At 40.1% G+C, this 20,471-nt stretch overlaps 1 protein-coding gene across 1 annotated transcript in view; it reads left to right on the top strand.

Annotated features, from left to right (window-relative positions):
- nsun3 (NOP2/Sun RNA methyltransferase 3) overlaps positions 1-20,471 on the top strand; it is a 154,164-nt gene that overhangs the window by 48,194 nt on the left and 85,499 nt on the right. Inside the window, exon 5 of the mRNA XM_028799849.2 lies at positions 8,415-8,527. Coding sequence (XP_028655682.1) covers positions 8,415-8,527 — 113 coding nt within the window. The remainder of the gene's footprint in view (positions 1-8,414; positions 8,528-20,471) is intronic.

Genomic DNA, 20,471 nt, shown 5'->3' with positions numbered 1-20,471 from the left:
ATATATATATATATAATATATTCATTGCATTGGTAGTCTTGAGTCTCGACGACCTGAATTGTGTGGGTGGTTACCTACCAGGTAACACTTGTGGTTGGTCTGCCATTCGGCAAATATCCGCCACGGTGCCCTCTTTCAGTTGCGAGAAGCAGATCATGTAATGTTGCATAGTTTACTGTTAAATAATGCAGAGTACGTGACACGTGTTTCGCCCTCATTTGGGCTCGTCAGGCGTAGAGTGTGTATGCCTGATGAGCCCAAATGAGGGCGAAACATGTGTCGCATACTCTTTGCATTATTTGACAGTAAACTATGCAGTATAAATATATATATATATATATATATATATATATATATATATATATGTGTGTGTGTGTGTTGTGGCGAGCAGCTGGGGGCTCTACCCAGCCAGGACGCTCTGAAGGACTGGAAGAGGGATTGTGCCTCGTCTGGACCACGAGGGGGCAGCCGCCCTGGTTGGTATGGGGACCACGGGAACAGAGCATGGAAGCTCAGCCCTATATTCACCGCCAGGGGGCGCCCGAATGCCTGAGGAGCCCTGGACATCAGCACTTCCGACACACCCGGAGGTGCTGGCGGAAGGAATACCAGGGACACCTGGAGTGCTTCCGGGTGCTCAGCCAGCACTTCCGTCACACCAGGAAGTGCCGGTGGAAGTTCATCGGTGTCTGCCTGTCTGTGTCTGGGCTACTTTCCACAATGACATCTCAGATGGGACTCTCTGCCTGGTTCAAGGCAGGGACCCATCTATAAAAATAATTTAGTGGAAGGTCCGGCACAGCAGGAGAGCCCACACACGGTACGCGCACAACCCAGAGGGAGCGACTCACCCAGAGGACCGCCAATCCCCACCTGATGCAGATAGACAACGTTAGGCGTAACAGGTGGGCAGCGGACTCCCATGAGCGCGCCGCCGCTAAGGTCGCCCGGGACGGCAAGGCCACGCCGGGGAAATCCCTCAGACAGACGGGACCCGGGAGGTAAGTTCCCTGCCCAACTGCAGTCAGCTCTGGGGGGCTGGACTTTGTTTCTGTGTTGCAGATAGGGACTACCTGGATCTGCGTCGGTGGCAAACACGTGCCGATCCGCGGGGCTTTGTCAGAGCGGCGGCACAACGAAGAGCTGTGGAGGAGGAGTCGCTGCAGCTCGGAATGCCACAGCAGCTGCGGAGCTGCCCGGAGGCTTGCCACCACATCAGAGGCTTGGAAGGGAAGATGGCCGAGAACTGGAAGTCCCTCCCCGAGGCAAACAAGGGACTGTGTGTGTTGCATGCCCACCGATGGTTGGTCGGAGGCGGGACCAACGAATGTCCATCCTGAGCCGGGGAAGGACCCGATTGGGCCGCGAAGAAGGCCCCACAGCACGCAGCCGGCTTGTAGGGCTGATCCACAGGTAAGTCTACCACCGGCTGACTGACTGTGCTTGATGGCGGCTCTGCGTGAGCTGGAGTATTGCCTTCAGCCCGCAGAGTCGCTGTTTCAGGTGATACGTGCCCTCCGTAGTGGATTGAAGGAGCTGGAGGGGAAGGCGGCCGCATCCGTGAGGACGCTGAGACAGTGGGCGGAATGGCGCGACGCTGGATTCTCTGGCCGGAGTGGTCTGGCGGTGCAGATGAGTAAAACCGGCACCGTAAAGGAAAAGGGAGGCCCCAGCGAAAAGAACCGTGACGTGGGTGATCGGATTCAAGTAACAGGTTCTCCGATAGTGGATGCGGTGGTGAGGGCAGTCAGGACACCGGCTGATGTGTGCTGGGTGTCCAAGGGCCCTATGCCCCGAGCCAGCGTCGGTCTCCCATCACTCTACAGGGACGCAGACGGCACGGGGTCTATTCCTTTCCCATAGGGAAACCCAAGCCATCATGGCATCCCAGAAAAAGAGGAGGGACCGAAGGAAGACAGCCGGCTCCTCCGATAAAGAAGGACGTGAAGCAGGGAGCTCACATCCGGAAAAAAGCTACCCTTTGCGGAGGCAGAAGGAAGCCCCGAAGTCAGATGTCCCAACCAGGGGCGCACGGAAACCTCGGAGGGGGTGCCGAAGTGGCAAATACCGGGGTGCTGGTCCTTTGTGCGACACGGAAGGATGCCAGGTGGTGGTGTCCAGGCAGCATCTCCGCCCCTGTTTCTGCTTTCTGTGTTGCAGGACCGGACCCTGGAACTGCGCAAGTAGGACCCACTTCGTGGGAGACTTGCCCTCGCGGGGAGAGCCACTGGCCCCTATGGGTCTCAGCTGGCGATGTGGCACTGTGGCGAGCAGCTGGGGGTGGTACCCAGCCGGGATGCCTGGAAGGTCCGGAAGAGGGATTACACCTTGCAAATTACGAATGCAATGAATGTAATTACTCCGGACCTACAGGCTGTCAAATCGATTCCCCAAGAGGGGAGCAGTTGAGTGTGTATGCCTGACAAGCCCAAATGAGGGCAAAACATGTGTCACGTACTCTGCATTATTTGACAGTAAACTATACAATATATATATATATATATATATATATATGTTGTGGCGAGCGGCTGGGGGCTGTACCCAGCCGGGATGCCCGGAAGGACTGGAAGAGGGATTATGCCTCCTCTGGACCACGAGGGGGCAGCCGCCCTGGTTGGTATGGGGACCATGGAAACAGAGCATGGAAGCTCAACCCTATAGGGGCCCATGGTCACCGCCAGGAGGCACCCGAATTCCTGAAGAGACCTGGACATCAGCACTTTCGCCACACCAAGAGGTGCTGGCGGAAGGAATACCAGGGACACTCGGAGTGCTTCCAGGTGCTCAGCCGGCACTTCCTGGTGTGGCGAAAGTTCATTGGGAGGCACCTGGAGCACGTCCGGGTGAACATAAAAGGGGCCGCCTCCCTCCATTTGATAGCTCCATTTGATAGCTGGAGTCAGGTGGAAGAGGACAGAGCTCAGAGGAGAGGAGTGGAGGCAGTTAGGAGAAGAAGCATTAGAGAGAGAGTCCTGGACTGAGGGTGATTTGGTGCAGGGGCACTGGGTTGTGCATGCGCACTTTGTAAATAGAAATATGAATAAATGTGTGCTTGGGTGTAAACTATCGGTGTCTGCCTGTCTGTGTCCAGGCTGCTTTCCACAATGTCTGTGTATATGTATGTATATATGTATGTGTGCATTTGTATTTGTATATGTATGTATATGTATGTGTATGTACGAGGGTTGTCTGGGTTCCACGCGGAATCACTCGAAATAAGTAGCCAAGGATTTTTTTTTTCTATTTTTCTCATGTACTTCGATCCTTTTTTAAACTTTTTCCAAGTATTCACTGCCAACATCAATGCACTTTTGGGCTCTTCTGACCCACGCCGCAAAACACACTTTGGGAGGTTGTCCAGCTGTTCTTTGACAGCTGCAATCAGTTCCTCTCGAGTTTCAAAGTTGTGGCCTCGCAGGGGTTCTGTCACCTTCGGGAAGAGCCAAAAGTCACATGGTGCAAGATCAGGCGAGTATGGTGGCGGGTTCAAAACGTTGACACCACTGTCTTCAATGAAATGCTTCGTTGCATTAGCCGTGTGGGCTGGCGCATTGTCATGATGCAAAAAAGTGCCTTCGCAAGTTCTTGGACCGGCCTCTAGCCATCGCAGAAAAAAACGTCACCAGAGGTCACAGTTTTCCTCTCCATCAGCGGAATTGACGCGACAATGCCATCGATGTTGAAAAAGATGGCAAACATGGTGCATTCCACCGAGCGGATTAAACCATCAGAAAAGTCGTAAAAAGTCATCACTCGAAAGTCACGCACGCACGGAGTCGGGAGCTTCGCCGCTAGAGCCGGCTGCACACTCTCAGTTCGTTTGCTTCTCGTGTTCATTCTGAAGGAAGAGAGGGAGCAAAACATCTGAACAAAAACATGCAACCACTTGAATAATCCCTCTACACAGCAGAACAGGTTTTCGACAGGCTGACACTCGACAAACGATAAAATTCCACGCGGAACCCAGACAACCCTCGTATATATATATATATATATATATATATACTGTATATATATGTGTGTGTATATATATATATATATATATATATATATATATATATATATATATATATGTGTGTGTGTGTGCATGCATCTAACTAAGCAATTACTCAAGACATTAAAAAGAAAAGCTAATTAATGTTATATGTGGTATTAGATATATTAAAAAAAAAAAAACTATACATAGAATTTAAGTGATGCAGATGGATTGAAATGTAAAGTTTTGCTTCTAGAGGAATGATTATTTCCAGTCTTCATGGGGTGCATTCAACCCCCCTCTTCATAACAGCTGGAGGGGAACGGGGGTAGGGGTTGGCGAGCAAAGTGAGCAGGGGGAAGAGCCCCAAGGGACAAATAAAGTTCTTTCAAAGCAAAAATAAACAAGTCACAGTTTATATTATTTAAATAAAATAAAGCAAATTGACTTTCTTTCCTTTGAGTTCATACATTAATTGAAACATATATTGGACATGTAACAGTGGCTGACTTTGACAAAAATCAAATTTCATTTTGTAAAACAAGGGCGAATGCACTAAATGTACAGTATGTACATTGCAGTTGGTTTAATATTTCTTAGGAAAACTAGAGGATGACTGATATAACATTTTGGGTAGGGGCTTTTTCTCTCTCATTTTCAGGTACATATCGTAGGTGAAAGTTACAGATTAAAAACACACACTGAACACATAAAATTGTGATGGCTAGCCTCCTCGGCCTTTTTGCTTACTTTTACTTAATTATGATAGCTTTAGTATTGATTTCTGCAACAGCATGCCAATCTTCTTTCTTATATACTCTATTTCATGTTAAGCCTAACTGTTAGGTTAAACCGTTTTTTAAGGAAAAAATATCAGTTCTATGCACAAACTACAACATAGTAAGCACTTACATACTAAATGCTCCATTAACAGTCAATGTTTTCTGTTATTTTAAATGTCACTGCCTTTAGTCAAATTTGCTTGAAGGTTCCCACGTTGTTGTCAATCAAATCTCCAAAAATATATAACTTAGAAAGAAAAATATTTGCTAAATTCAAAGACTGTTATCTTCAAGGAAAAGTGACTTGCAAAATTTTGCTTCTCTATAAGGTGTCTGCCCTTTTTGACTAAATATATGCAGTGCAAGCTAAAGAGATGTTTAACAGACATCACGCCCATTTTTTATAAACCATATAATTCCAGAAATTAATAACATTTTACAAGATGACATAATCAATGTTTACACAACATGATATGTGGAAACTAGGAAATGAATTGACAGTATCATGTAATGATAAGTAGTTTCAAAGTATACTTGTACTCTACTGATTTTATGAAGCTCACAGTGTGAATTAGTTTCTGCAAAAATTAGAAACTTTTAAAATGAAGATATTTCGCACAACTTTTAAAGGTGCTGAATGTTTACATAATTCTTAACGGTTTATATTTAAAACTCATTGTTTCTTTTTTGTAAATGCTTTTTTTGGGTGATATACATATAAACTGACCCATAACAAAGAGATTTATCAGGATGCCTTTATTGAACAACTGTGCAGTATACAGAAGTATTTAGCATCACATAAATAAGATAGCTGGTTAAATGCTGTTTTGAAGCCAATTTCTTTAACTCAGTGTTTTTGACATGAATCCACACAACAAACCTGTTAACAATAAATTCTCTTGTGCTCCTACATCTTTACTATTGGCAAATGTTACATTTCATCAATGGAAAAAACAAAATGAAGACCTCAGGCTTTCCTGGCCAATATGGTATTATTATTTTGTAATGTAAAAAAAAAAAAAGTCCCTGCCCTGACCAAAGTGCCACCTTAGGCGATTGCCTTGATGCCTCACCCCATGCACAGGTTCTGAGTCTCAAGCTAAGCAAGATGGTCTTGTTCACTGCAATCCCAATGTTAGAGTAAAATTGTTGTTACTTCTTGACAAAAATTGCTTTCAAAATTATATCTAAAACATTGTTTTTCCACTATTAGAGTGGTGTTGTAGCTCCACATGTTGTCAGAAAAGAGGGATCTAAAAAAGTGTAAGGTAAATGCCTGAAAACAATGTAAAAGGATACTGCTGAAATAAACAGAAGAGGCCATTAAAAAGTTAGATTCTTTAAAAAAAAAAAAAAAGAAATACATTGGTGCCACATTATTGTTAGCAACTTTCGCTGGTTGAGAGTCTTGTCTTCAATTTAAAAAGTCTCTACCATTTGTCTTTTTGCTTTCCTGTTTATGCATGAACTGATAATTCAAGAAGTAACTAACAACATTTTATCAAAAATAAGCATTTGTTTTGCACATGTTGAGCTAACGACTCGATAAAAGATGTGGATTATGCGACACAAGTAACATGAGATTTTTTTGTTCTTTATCCTTTTGGAAGTTTTTTCACATTGTTTACCGATGCACAGAATTGGTGACTATTAAGTTGTGATAACGAAATAGAATGTATAATTCCGGAATGAGTTTAATTTAGAATGGATCTTACAGCAGGTAAGATGTTCTTTACCATGCCAGGACAAGATGCAAGTCATGTTTCAAAAAGTGTCTGAATCAGTTTTCTTAGCTCTTTTTCTGCTTCCTCTGTTGAAGTAAAAATATAGAACGTGCCTTGAATGTCCACTTTCAGTTTGGCAGGATACAAGAGGCTGTATCTGATCTTGACTTTCTTAATGCTGTAAAATTAAAATTAAGCGCTGTTTAATGCTGTAAAATGCTCCACATTTAGCAGCTGTTGAAATCAGGGAAAATACGAATGTGGTTATTTTCAAATATAATCTCTTCTTTCTGTCTGAGAAGTAACATTGTATATAGTTTAAACTGTAGTTTTTCAAAGCACATGATGAAAGTCCTGAAACAGCTTCTTGTTTGTCTTGTGTATATCCTTTATTTATTACCTTATATCATTTATGTCCTTCTTTGTATTATCCTTGAGCTCCTTTATGTCTTGAGAGGTGGCCATTGCGGTGATTATTGCCTTCAGCTTGGACAGATTGTTTTGGTCTTCCCTGAACTCCACGGGTGAAATAGCATGCCCAGTTGCAGCCGCTGTTATTGGCTTGCGAGAGGTAGATGGCAACACAGAAGGTAAGGCCATTTTCAGTTTCACTGAGCCACCTGGAATCAGTGAAATATCCCGGCCCGAATCACTTGCACATTTACTCCCACTTTCAGTCTCGGCTGGGAATGATACAGCAGCATCAACATGTCCTGGGAAATCTGTACATTCGCCTATCTCTTTCAGGTCAGTCTCTGGCAGGCCATACCTTGAGCTTGAACTAGATGTTTGTTTAGATTTGGATGAAGCTTTAGCTGTCTTTTCCATTTCTTTCAGAGTCTTTTTTTCTGCCACTCATGTTTATATATTGTGGTAGACGACCAGGGACCTTGCCCCACCAGGACGCCTGGAGCAGGGAAGGAAGGACCAGGTGAGGGGCAATATCTCCCCTGGGCGCAAGAGGGCAGCCCCCCTGGAATCCATCAGGGGCCACGGATAAGGAGCTGGAAAGCACAACCCTGTGGGGGGTCCGTGGCTACCACCAGGGGGCGCCTGGATGGTTCCTGAGCCCTGGAGGACAGCAGTTCCGCCACACCAGGAAGTGCTGCCGAACCAGGAACTGTGTACGCCGGAGTGCTTCCAGGTGCAAGGGCAGCACTTCTGCCACACCAGAAAGTGCTGCCGGAAGACCATCACAGAACACCTGGAGCACATCCGGGGCGAGATAAAAGGGGCCGCCTCACTCCATTTGGGGAGCCAGAGTCACGAGGAGGAAAACGGAGCTTGCGAGAGAGGTGAAAAGGACTGGGTTTGTGGATTGTGCACAATATTTTGTGTGGTCTTGTGAATAAACGGTGCATATTTTGGACATTGTGAGCTTCAGTGTATGTCTGTGTCTGGGCTATCTTTCACAATATGCTTGTATGTACAGTAATTGAACCTCCTGGGATAAATAAATACAGGATACCTCGGAATTATAAAAAAAAAAAATCGAAAAAATAACACAGCTGCAAACAGAGTTCTGCCTCAGACGTCCATCTCCCATAGCGGACGAGACCAGCTCCTAAATATGACTGTTTTTATATACCTACTATTGCAATGTCACAAACAGTATACTGTCATGAAATAGAGGAATCATCTGTAAAAAGTGTTGTCATTTCTAAATGGTGTGACTGAAATGTTTGCAAATACCCGTAAACTAAAGTCTGCAATGTACACTTTAATCACATCTGAATTATTTGATTTGTAATTTCAAACTGTGGAGCAGAGGGGTAAATAAGGAAAAATGTTTCTTTGTTCCAAACATTATGGATATTTATAAAAATTGAAGGACACATGCTATACTTCATGAGGGTCAGGTTTCTATTTCTGTATATGTGCTGCTAACTGATTTGCACTCTGCAATTTTTGTTTTCTTTGTCTTAAATAAAGGTATTAGTGGATGCTCCCTGTTCCAATGATCGAAGCTGGCTTTTCTCCAGAGATGCTCAAACTCATATTAGACAGAGATGGCACCTGCCTACTTTGCAGATACAGTTACTCAGGTGAGACTCCCAGAATTCCAGGAAGGAACAAATCAACATCTTTTTCACTTCAGAGGTTATATTCAGGGTTTTTTTTTAGTTTACCTTATGAATTTTTTTTAATGTTGGTTGTAGCCCATGTGTGAGATCTCTCAACAGTGGGAACCTAGAACACCAATAGCATCTGCAGAATTTTGACTGGTTATCTATCTTACTTTTATTTAATTGGGTGTCTGATATGAGTGGGGATTACTATCCTATTGCAGCTTATTACTGTCATTACACCTGTTAAGATGACGTATGTGCTGTTGTGTTTGATGAAGACATATTTAAGATATAGGTGGTGGATTGTGTTGCTATCTTCAGTAACCTGTTTTCCATGTGTGACATTGCCAGGAGATGTCAAAGAGAAAGTTACAAAAAAATAAGATTAGGTAAGAACATTAATTAGTAAATAACAAAGAAAAAGTAAATACATAAATCCGTACAGTCTTAACCATAGATATGTAATTGGTAGAAGTGTAGCGTCCTTATGTACAATATCATAATGCAAGTCTCTAAAGATGAGTCTGATGATAAGGTCAGATGGTTGAGAGGACTGAAAAAACAAAAAACCTCCAGTTAAGCTGAATAAAAAATAAACTCTGCAGGGATTCCAAGGCCAAATTACCGCCTAGTCCCCTCTTGGCATTCTACCTAACATAAATGTTCTTAAGTAATTCCTCATTGTTTCTAGGCTTTGTCTGAGAGTATTCGAATGCAGTCATTCCTATGGATAGCTGGAGCATCGTGTTCATTGCAACATCACAGATGGCTGCACAGTGTCTTGATTGCATGGAGTTAGGGCAAAATGCATCCAACAAGAGAACCAGAAAAGAAAGCAGAGAAAAGTAGAGATTAGTAAAGATTGCAAATCAGTGAACAGTATAATAATTCTATGCTTATTTAAGAGTATGACTAAAATGTAGCTACGAAAAAGCTAAATTAATTTTTTAAGCAGTTTTTTAAAATGTTCCACAATATTAGCCTGCCGAAACTCTACTGGTAAAGTATTCCAGATTTTTGCTGCTTAACAGCAAAAGGCCTCATCACTACTTCTATTAAGCTTGCCTCTTATAATTATACGCAGAACACCATTAGAAGATCTAAGGTTACAGCGTGAAGTGTAGTGGGACAAACATTCCAAAAACCAGGAAGGGGCAAGATTATTTAAGGCTTTATATACCTTTAGTAGTATTATAGAGTCAATTCTAAATGACATGGGTAATCAATGTAGCAATGCTAAATCTTGCGAGATGTGTCCAGGTTTTCTTTTTATAGTTTAGATTATTCCTGCTGCAGTCTGCACTAATTGCAACCAATTGATCTAGCCAACTGAAAACAAAAGCATGAATTAATTTTTCAGCATCTTGTAATCTTATAAGAGGTCTAACTTTTGCAATATTCCCTAAGTGAAAAATTGAAGTCCAAGTAATCTTGTTAATGTTTGATTTAAAGTTTTAGGACAGAGTCCATGATTACACCTAAATTGTTTACCTCTGGTTTGACTTTTAATTCAAAGAGATCAAGTTTATTTCTACTGCACTCCCTATTTCCATTTTTGCCAAATTTTTCTGTTTTGTTCCTTATTTATTTTGTGAAGGTTACTACTCATTTATTCAGAAATACTAATAAAACATAAAAAATTTGTCTAAAGTTGTCATGGGTTAATGACAAACATTAACGTTTAAAATAGTGGCTCCAAGAAATGTTTTTATTGTACATTTTTTATTAGGACCAATGCTGAAACACTAATAAGAGACTAATTTTTCTAAAGTACTGTTTAAATCAAGCAAAGAAACTTATGTAACCTCATTTTTAAGTTCACAATTGTACTGGAGTTCAGTTACTCAGAGTAAGAGGTAGACTCTACAGTTGGATTAGAAAGATAGGTAGTCACAAAGAAAATATAATTATTCCTAGAGCATTAGTTAAGACATGAATGAAAAAATAAGAACACCATAACAGATAGATTTAGCAGCCAAACAGAGGTCAACCAAATTCAGTCTAGACATAAAATTTCTTAATGATAGAATGTGCTGGGAGAGGGACAGTTGCAGAGCAAAGGATTCACAAGAAATCAGAAATAGACATTAAAGAAGTAGTTTGCTAGTTGTCTGGAAATTATCAGTGGCCTAAATGGCTTGCTTTGTATTGTCTCAGAATACATGTCCAGAGGGGCAAGATAATTTAGGATTAGTCTAATATAAAAATGGCCACCATTCTACTTCACAAGCTCTTTTCTTCACAGGCACAATAGCATTTCTACATTGAGCTGTAGTCAGAAGTAGTTAGACGATCAGCATAATCGGGACATTTCAAAATCAAAGGTCTCAGGTGGGATAAGTTGTGGTTTAAGATATTCTATTGTACCTTTCCACTGTAATAGAAAAGCTCTGCATAAAAGGAAATGATGTATGACAAGCTGTAAGTTTGTGTTCTCTTTTATTCCTAAAATACAAGCATTTTATTTTACATTTCTGTCTTCTAGTTATGCAAATGTTATGCTCACTGCTGCAACCCAGCGCTATAGTGTTTTAGTCTGTTTACTATGGCGAGCCCTCATTTTTTTTTTAACATTTCAAAATCTGGCAAGTTCTGTCTGTGATTGTCTTTAACTTCTTTTAGTTTGCAATGAGCAGCACCAAACTCAACCGGAAAACTCTGCTGAATGGAGTCACTTATGATAGCTATATGCTCTACCATGAACTACTTCATGCTTTTAAATAGTAATAAATAAATGCACATAAGACTTAGAGAAAAAAATATATAGCCCAATTGTCAAAGCTACATAATCAAAAATTACAAAAACAAATTTTGAATAATTTAGTTTGTTTTCTTACTGTAAATAATTCAAGGTACTCTATACATGCACTACTACTATTATTAACAATTAAACCTCAGTAAAAGTCATTCATTATTCCAGCTTCTTATCTACATTTGAACATCTGTGACCTCAGTAAATGTCAGCAGATGAGTCAAAACCATTTTTCTTACAGAGCTATAGAAGGGTTAGGGGTTGGACCAGAATAAGAGAGGCTTGTGTAGAAATACGTTTGTAGCAGAAAAATTATATGAGGCATTTTTTCTTTATTACAGAGATATGTAAAACCACTAGGGATTTGAGACATGTGACTGAAGAATGACATGTGTCCTATCAAGTAATCAGCACACTATGCAAAAATTAGTGTAAATACATTTAAAAACTGAACTTCCACTGTTTTTTATTACATAAAAGCATCACCTTTGAAATAAAGGTGATCTTAGTTTTAGTTATTAGAAACCTCCACCCTCACATATCCCTAACAACCCCACTCCAAACAAATGCAGTGTCAGAGTCAACCCTGTAATAGCCATTTTTATAGACAGTAAAGACTCTGAAGAGTAATAATAAAGCAAAGAATAATGCATTTTAATAGGGATTTCTTGAAACTTTATAACAGTAAGAAATCACACATTTGTTTAAAGTTAGCCTTTTTGGCATTAGGTGCTACCCACTACATGTACAGTATATAAATAAGGCTGTTTGGAGATAGTTGGAGAAAAGGTGACAGATAAGGAGGTACAAGTTTCTGACCTGGCATATATACATATGGCAAAGGTTAGAAATACTACTCTGCGCATAATAATGTGCATTCAGTAGGCTAGTTGATCATATTTTGTTTGCTTTGGTGTTATAAAATTATTTACAGTGCACTTTATATATGATGGAGGCAAGTGCCGTTAGCAGAGTTATCTGTTTTTTCCAAGGCAATATAAGAAATTGCTCTAAATTTTGTATGAACCCTAGTCTCTAGCTGAGATGCTGTGATTTGTACTATTGTCCTGTCTTGTGCATAGCTCCAAATGTTTTTTCTTCAGGTGTTCCTGTGTGGAACTGTTTTTTTTTTTTGCAAAATCATCTACATTTTACATAAACTATTTTGTTTTTAGTGAAACCTTCCCACATAGAAGAGATGTGATATTTGGGTGGACCTTCCTTGGTAGAATGTGGTGTGGCTGGTGCAATGACCAGCCTACTATAAAACTGAAGCATCCTATTAATGGCATGCTGTTTGGGTGCGGGCAATTATTCTATTAATTATTCTATTATTCTATTAAGAAAACACAACTAGATTATTGTTTTTTTTTATTTGCGCTGATTAGTTGATTACATTGATTAATCACAGTAGCCTTAAGTGTAACACATGCTAACCAAGCAATCTGTTGTTTCACAGAAATCAAATATCTTAATGCCGACATATTAGAAAATATCTAAACAAAATTCAGTGAACTTTGGGAAGTATTCATTACATCAGGTGTGTATGGAAAAGAAAAGAAATATATTATCACAGTTATTTTAAACTACAAACATATACAGATTATTTTTCAACTGAGCTTGCAACTTACTATTGCCTGTTTTTAGGCTAATACCTCATATATTAAGTTGACGGTCTTTGAGGTTTATTGATGGATTTTGCAAAGGCAGGACATAATGCATGTTAAGTTGGCTACATATTCCATGTTTTTTTCTCTTTATTGTTGTTTAATTTTGTTCCTTCTTTCTTATGCTGTGAGTTAAAAATCTAAAACAAAAGCATGGAATTCGACAGTCTTTATGATCATCTTGTACAGGGGTCCTCAGTCACGGTCCTGGAGGGCCACAGTGGCTGCAGGTTTTTTCTCCAACCCAATTGCTTAATAAGAAGCACTTACTGCTCAAGTAACACTTCTGCTTCACTTAGTTGTCTCGCTCGTTAAGATTTTGAACCCTTATTGCTTATTTTAGTCTTAAACAGCTGTATTCTTGGTTTTTAATTGCTCCTAATTAGCAATAACATGCAAATGACAAAAGAGACCAGCATTTCTCCATTTATCTTGTTACCATTTACACCTGTGTGTATTTATCATGCACTACTGGGTTTAATTAAATACTTGGAAGGAAAGTGAAAAGAAAAAGTAAAGGACTGAGAATTACTCATCCGTTTTAGCCTTCAAATCGTTTGGATGATATCCTTAGAAAAGGGAAGAAAATCTAGGATATGAGAATGACCTGACATAGCAGAGTTAAAGCACTAACAAGCCATGAAATTAAATTATTGGCAAGAATTGCTTTATAATTAAGCAACCGGGTTAGAACAAAAACCTGCAGACACTGCGGCCCTCCAGGACTGTGATTGAGGACCCTTGATCTTGTATATGGTAATTGCAGCATAAATGCAGAATTTTTGTTTACTGAGCAAGTCATTTCAGCTATTTTAAGCAAGTTTTCTGAAGGAAGATCCCATGTGCATCGACTTTACATCATGGTTACTGTCTGCCCCTGCTAAAGTATGAAATCTTCTAAGCCTACATTTGCATATATTTATTTGGCCAATGCTTTTATCCAAACCGACTTACAACATTTGAGATACAATTGGTTCGGTTTAATTTGTTTTTCCACTTGGAGCACAGGTGGGTGTAGCGACTTGCTCGGGGTCACACAATGTCAGTGGTGGGATTTCAACCCACAACCTCAGGGTTTCAAGTCCAAAACCTTAACCACTGTTCCACACTGCCTGCCTACAGTGAGGATGGTTTATTTGATTTAGAAGTCCACTATCACATTAAACAACCTTGCTTACTTCCAGCAACAGCTTTACTTGAATATCATAACATGACATAATAACTTGTTTTGGATTTTGGTAGAAAGTTGGGTATTTGGTGTCAAATTTGCTGTAGAACTTGGGAGAATGTTGCACACAAAATTTTACTGGTGACACATTAGTGGAGACAGCTGTTTTTGTTTCTTTGGTTACAAAATTTTAAAGACCTGACTTTTGCACATGGGTTAGGTTAGGTTGGGGAGCATACACTGGTACAGTGCGTTGCCGCACCCACCACATGACGAAACAGCTTCGGAACCCTGTTGGCAAACCTCCAGGCAGACATGTAGTTCAGTCCCTCCAGAAATGACCCATCTATTTGCCGCAGCCAGGTGTTATGTGGGGTTCCCCTTGGCCTGGTCCAGCTGCTCAGATTCTCAACATCGTGGAATCGCGCCACATGGCCATAGTGCCATAACTGATGCTCCCCCACAATGCAGGTAATGTGCTCCTGTGAGCAACTGCTCATTTGACACTAAGTCAAACCAGCAGTACTCAAGGATTCTTCGAAGAGACACAATACTGAAGGAGTCCAGTGTTTGTCTCAGGTCACTGGATAGTGTCTTTGTCTCGCAGCATTTATTTAGATAGCACACTATGACTGTTAAATGAATATACTTTTAGTTAATTACTGCTTGTTGTTTTTTGTGTTGCTCTGTATGTTTTAAACATAACATTATATTGTTATTTTTAAATTGGATAAAAATGATAGTCCATATGTACACATTTTTTAAAAATATAGCTTCAGTGATAAGGAGACGTTTCCTTTTGGAGATTGGCAAAAGAGATGTATCGATTGTTTGTTTTTTCTTTTGAAGATAAAGCCAAAAGTGAAGCAGAATCAAATCAGAACTAGATTTGTTCTTAACTAAACTTTTTAAAATTAATCTAGCAATTGTTATTCATAGTGTATTTCCTTTAGATGGCTTTACAGTTCATATATATGCTGCTGTACATGATCATCTTTAATATCATGTCTACCATGATGTCACAGTCCACATGGCATGAGTATCATGTGTTCAATAACAATAGAGCATCATAGCATACCAGCCACGGTAAATAGTGGCCCCCATAGAAAACCACACCAACATGACGACACCCACAGAAAAAGCTGAAAAGGTGATGACACTCCCACAAAAACAGTAAAATGTATGAAAAAATAAAACCACAATGTTTAACATTTCAAAAATGTAAAAGAATTGGTCCACAATATAACATTTTCCAGAAAATTGTGCTGTGCATTTTTCTGACCTTTTTATCGTATTACTACCTAATCCCTTTTTATTTAATGCTGATTGTTTTATAACTATGAAGAGGGCAACAATAATACAAATTACTTGTTCCATTTTACATTTGATTTATTTAGTCTTAAATTGAAACTGAATTACAGTCATAATTATGTTTTAATAACACAACATTCTGGTTTGTCAGTGGTTACCCTTTCCACTTTACAGTTCTTTTTAATATCAGTTAGTTAAAGACATTTAGGCTGACATCACACTATACAACCTTGAGACAGAGGGCACACTAAATGACTAGTTGCTGGATCTTTGGATTGAATAATTAAATATGTTTAACAAAGATTTTTCAGTCTTCCTTAAAGCAGGCATGTCAAACTCACTACCATTGGTGGGCCGCTTCAACTGCCATACGTGCGTCAGCGGGCCGTACTGTAACAAATACTATTATACTATTATACAAAGTTACTGTAGCTTTCTTTCCAATACTGAAAACTTTAAAAAATGTAACACTTAAAGTTTAAAGTTTAAGCTTAAAGTTTAAAGAAAAGCAATTTATTTCCATGCAATCTCCATACAACAGTGTAGAATTTGAGTCTTAACCTCTTAGCTAGGTCCTTATTATATTACTAGGCTCACCCTCCTTTTAAGGCGACCGACTTTTATCCTCAATTTGTGTGCGCTCCATGTGTACAACAGGCATGTAAGTGTAGGGAATGAGAACATCAAAGTGCCTATTCATAACATCTCCTGAAAACGTAAGTTTTTTTATCCCCTCTAGTGCCTGTCCAAACTTGGAGTGTAGGACTCCATAATAATATACTTGAAACTCATAGGGGAACAACTCTCCCGCTGCCATTAGCTCAGAAATGGTACCATAAGTTTGAGACTTTGACATTTCAGTGAGATACTGAAGCTCATTTGTATAAGAGATTCCTGACGGCATCATTGTAAATGGCTGAAACCTTGACCAATTACTTAAAACATGTCGTACAATGTCAGCCCGAATCTGTACCGCTAAAGACGGAGTTTCATGCACTAAATAAGCTATAGATGAGAATAAGCAAGCACCATCTCCCCTGATATTTACTACGCGGTGAGGCATTTGTACTCCATCAACATTAATTATTTCTAGAGACATAATTTTGTCTATTTTTCCAGCGCATCGCGCACAAAAGCAAAGGAACGATGGGAGCACCAGAACTCTGCTCACATCATGTCTCTTCGTACCGCAAGCCGCAAGTAGTAAGTCTGTGATAAGTGGAATACCGCTACGCTTTGCACTCACGGGACGGAAGGACAATCCCAACCGCTTTTGTATAGTGTCTTGATGATTGATATTCATTATGTTATATTCATTGCTTATATAGGAGCCTTACAGTGTGAGATTTATTTCTTTTGTCCCGATACTTGGCATCTCTTGTTAGTAACCAGTTCGTCAATATCAGGCTTGAAATCTTGTGCTGCTGCAATTTTTATGAGGGATGAAAGGTGCTCGACGGTAAGGCTTGAGCAATGTGGGGTTTTGGTAGCTTTCATTAACAAAAACAATTGCTCACAAAGGTAAGTGCTTCCGAAAATAGACAGTACTCTCGATGCCAACTTACGGATCTGCACATACGAGGGTGGCAGGTAAGCATACAAGCCTGGCACACCAACTTCGTTGTATTTTGCCTTCAGAAAAGAATCTGACTGCACTTCAATCAATTCCATTTGGATATTCACAGGCGCATTCTCAACGTTGTAAGAGAACAGCGCAATGCCCTGTTTGTGTGAACTGAAATCACGAAAACGCTCACTGAATTCATTGCTCAGTAATTCAAGTTGGAAAACAAATCCTCCAAAAATCAAATTTTACTTTACTAAGTTTATTTCAAAGTTTATATTGTAAAATAAGCCGATATGCAAAAAGCCACCTGACCTACAATAATTTTACGAACTCAAAATCACAAAAATGTTAATAAACAACTCACCAACTTCTCGCGTCCACTTCAGATGTAGTCTGCACTAACTGTTCGTTACAATACTAGCACAAAATTACATGAAACTAGAGCATAAAATGTGAAAATATGCGGGCTATTACTACTTGTGATGGTCAGTTCTGCCCAGTGGCCAGTCTCAGCAACCCCGTCAGTAGTATAGCCTTAGCAGGGGTGGCTCTAGGCTCGTGGCGGCCCTGGGCAGAGAAAGAATTGGTGGTCCCTTCGCCTGGCAATGTCAATACGGTATCTTATGCACAGTGGATGGCCACATCCGTTGCGGACACTGCATAGCCGCCTCGTGCTCATGACACGCTTCTATATACTTGTGTCCGTAACTTGAAAACCAAGTGGCGACCCATGATATTCTCATTACGGCAAAACACTATAATACTACATATAGCTTACTGCTCCGACTCTAGCGACATTTGTAAATACAGCGTACTAATTAACAAGAAACAATGTTTTTCGGCCACATTGCCGTCAGCTGTGTCGTTATTTTCTCTTTCTGTTTTATATTCAATATATATTGGTGTGACGGCCCCTGGAATTTGGCGGCACTGTGCAGGTGCACAGTTTGCACATGCCTAAGGCCACCCCTGCTAGAGCCTAGCACTTCAGTTGTGACGCTGCAGCTCATTAACTTGTCAAGGCTCGTGGCTATACTAGCAGATGACGTTTCCGGTACCGCAATGCCAAGGGAAAACGCGCTTTTGTCAGAAGGCAGAAGTAAGAAAAGTCAATAAGTAACACCGAAGATGCATAATACTATCATTTGTGATTGAATCAATCATTTTGTACAAGTTCAGTGCTAACTAGGATCTGTCATGCGGGCCGCACAGATTTCTGTTGCGGGCCGCGTGTTTGACATGCCTGCCTTAAAGGTTTTGAAAAATCGCAGTTTTAAGCTTACAGCTGGTTTTGTATTTATTACAGATGCTTGTTATACGGCAATTGGTTACTTGGAGAAAGAAAACAGAAGGGCAGGAATTAGGTGTTGGTACGTTTGGTGGAGACAGTGCTGCTCCAATAAATTATTCCATCCAGGGTTGCGCCTGAAATAGTTCAATCAATCAGTCTTTATTCAGTCACAGATGAGTACATGGATTCTGCGTTACAATGCAGAAGGCAAAGTTCCCCTGTTTCAATCGGCTTTTAATATCCATTTTCCTCTCTCCTCCTTATTTATGAAACAGCATCTAAGCATTTCATCTTATATTGCGCAAATCAGCCAACCATTTTTTTTTTGTGTATGTGTCAAGAGGGACCCCAAAGAAGGAAAGGTCATCTTTCCTGTGTCTAACAGATGCATTCCTAAAGAAGGAAGTTGTCCTAGGTCAGCTTATTGCAACCTGTCTTATGACAGACACCTGTATGAATAACCTGGCGTTATAATAAAACAGCTTTTAACCCTTAGTAGCTTGCAAGCAGTTCAATTTTCTTTCACATGCCTGTCTCAGCAAGTATCGTGTAGGAACAATCCCTGGACGAGGCGCCAGCTCATCGTTACCGCTACGCCACCGTGTGTCCACATGTTTAATACATGCTTTAATGCATTTCATCTTGAAAATATTATCAAGCATACATCTTAGTATTCTAAAATGTTCAGAGACCTGAAATATCACGAATGTAATGTTTTTTGTATGGTGATCACTGCCTGTGTGCTCCTGTTGGTATAGGAGAAAGCCTGTTTAGGAAGCACGTAGTAATTAATGAATGGGTTGGAGAACACTAAGAATGCAAAGCATTTAACATGCTACTTTAGTTACAATGGGTTTTGAGAAACTCTAGTTTATGACGCTCTACTTTAATGACACAATAAACTACAAGATTAAAGTGGAGATTTCAAGATTAAAGTCGGCATTTCAATTTTAATCTCAACATAGACCTTTTTTTTCAGATGGTGCGCTGTGACTCACATTTTTACGTAAACTTTGATATGTATCCACTTCTTTATTTTGGGCATTGTGTGATGCTCTGAACTAGAACTTTTGAATGCCTTCACCACTCTGTGCCATTCCATCAATTTCCTTTTGGTGAGGGGTACAGTGGTAGGGCTGTAGGCATGTGTATTAAAATTCACGTTAATTGAGATTTATAAAGGGAAGTGCATAGGACTTTGTTTACACACAGTTTTTATGCATCTGATTTTTTTGTGCGTATACACATTTACAGTTTTGTCCATATGCCATGTTTTAGTGTGAATTCTATGTATGCCTTTATACATGAGGCCCCAGGCCATTATTGCATGCCTGGAATAAACCTCACCCTGTTCAGCCAGTCCCCACTCAAATGGCCTGCCTCATACTTTGCTGGCCTAAAAGGGATTTTACCACAAAAATAACCTTAAATATATTTAATTACAGTATCTCAAAAGCCACACAAGTGGAGGGTGACCATTAACTTTTCAAGATTTACTTGAAAAACACCCAAAAAATGCAGCAAATCCTTCAAAGAAGCAGAACAGAAGCATTACAATTGACAAAAATGTAATCCATAGGAAACAAGTCTCAAAAAATACAATCCTGTAATAAAAATCCTAGAACATAGCAAAAAAAAAAAATTAATAAAATCCAAGTGTGAACTATAATCCTTACAACTCCAATAAACTCCACAATGATTCCCATTGAACTTGAGCTTTTATAATGCTGCAGGCAGTTCCTAAATGGGGAATGAAAGGTGGCTCCACCTCTTGGAAAAACAAGAAAATTTTCATAAGTACATGTTTTACAATTTACACAGGATGTTACTTACACATCAAATGTATGTTTTGTTATATGATAATAATAATAACAGTAGCTCACTACTCAAAGGGCTAAATGTAGAGATGACGTGGGATTCAAACCTAGTTTCTTATGGTTGCTAAGTGGTAGCTTATCTGCTGTGGAGATTCATGATGGAGCAGCATTACCACTGTGACAACTGGTTGAAAGTGAAAAACGCAAACACATGTATGTGAACGTTTTTTTACTTTGTGCCAACTGATAGTTGGGCTTCACCAACATGTCAGTTGAGCAATTTCTTTTTCTCTGGTTTTATTCTTGAATGAAAGCTTACTTGTTTTGCACCTGTTATGAAAGTGTTT

This window comes from Erpetoichthys calabaricus, chromosome 4 (genome assembly GCF_900747795.2).
Source record: "Erpetoichthys calabaricus chromosome 4, fErpCal1.3, whole genome shotgun sequence".
Classification (NCBI taxonomy): Eukaryota; Metazoa; Chordata; class Cladistia; order Polypteriformes; family Polypteridae; genus Erpetoichthys; species Erpetoichthys calabaricus.
This window is presented reverse-complemented; position numbering and strand designations above follow the sequence as displayed.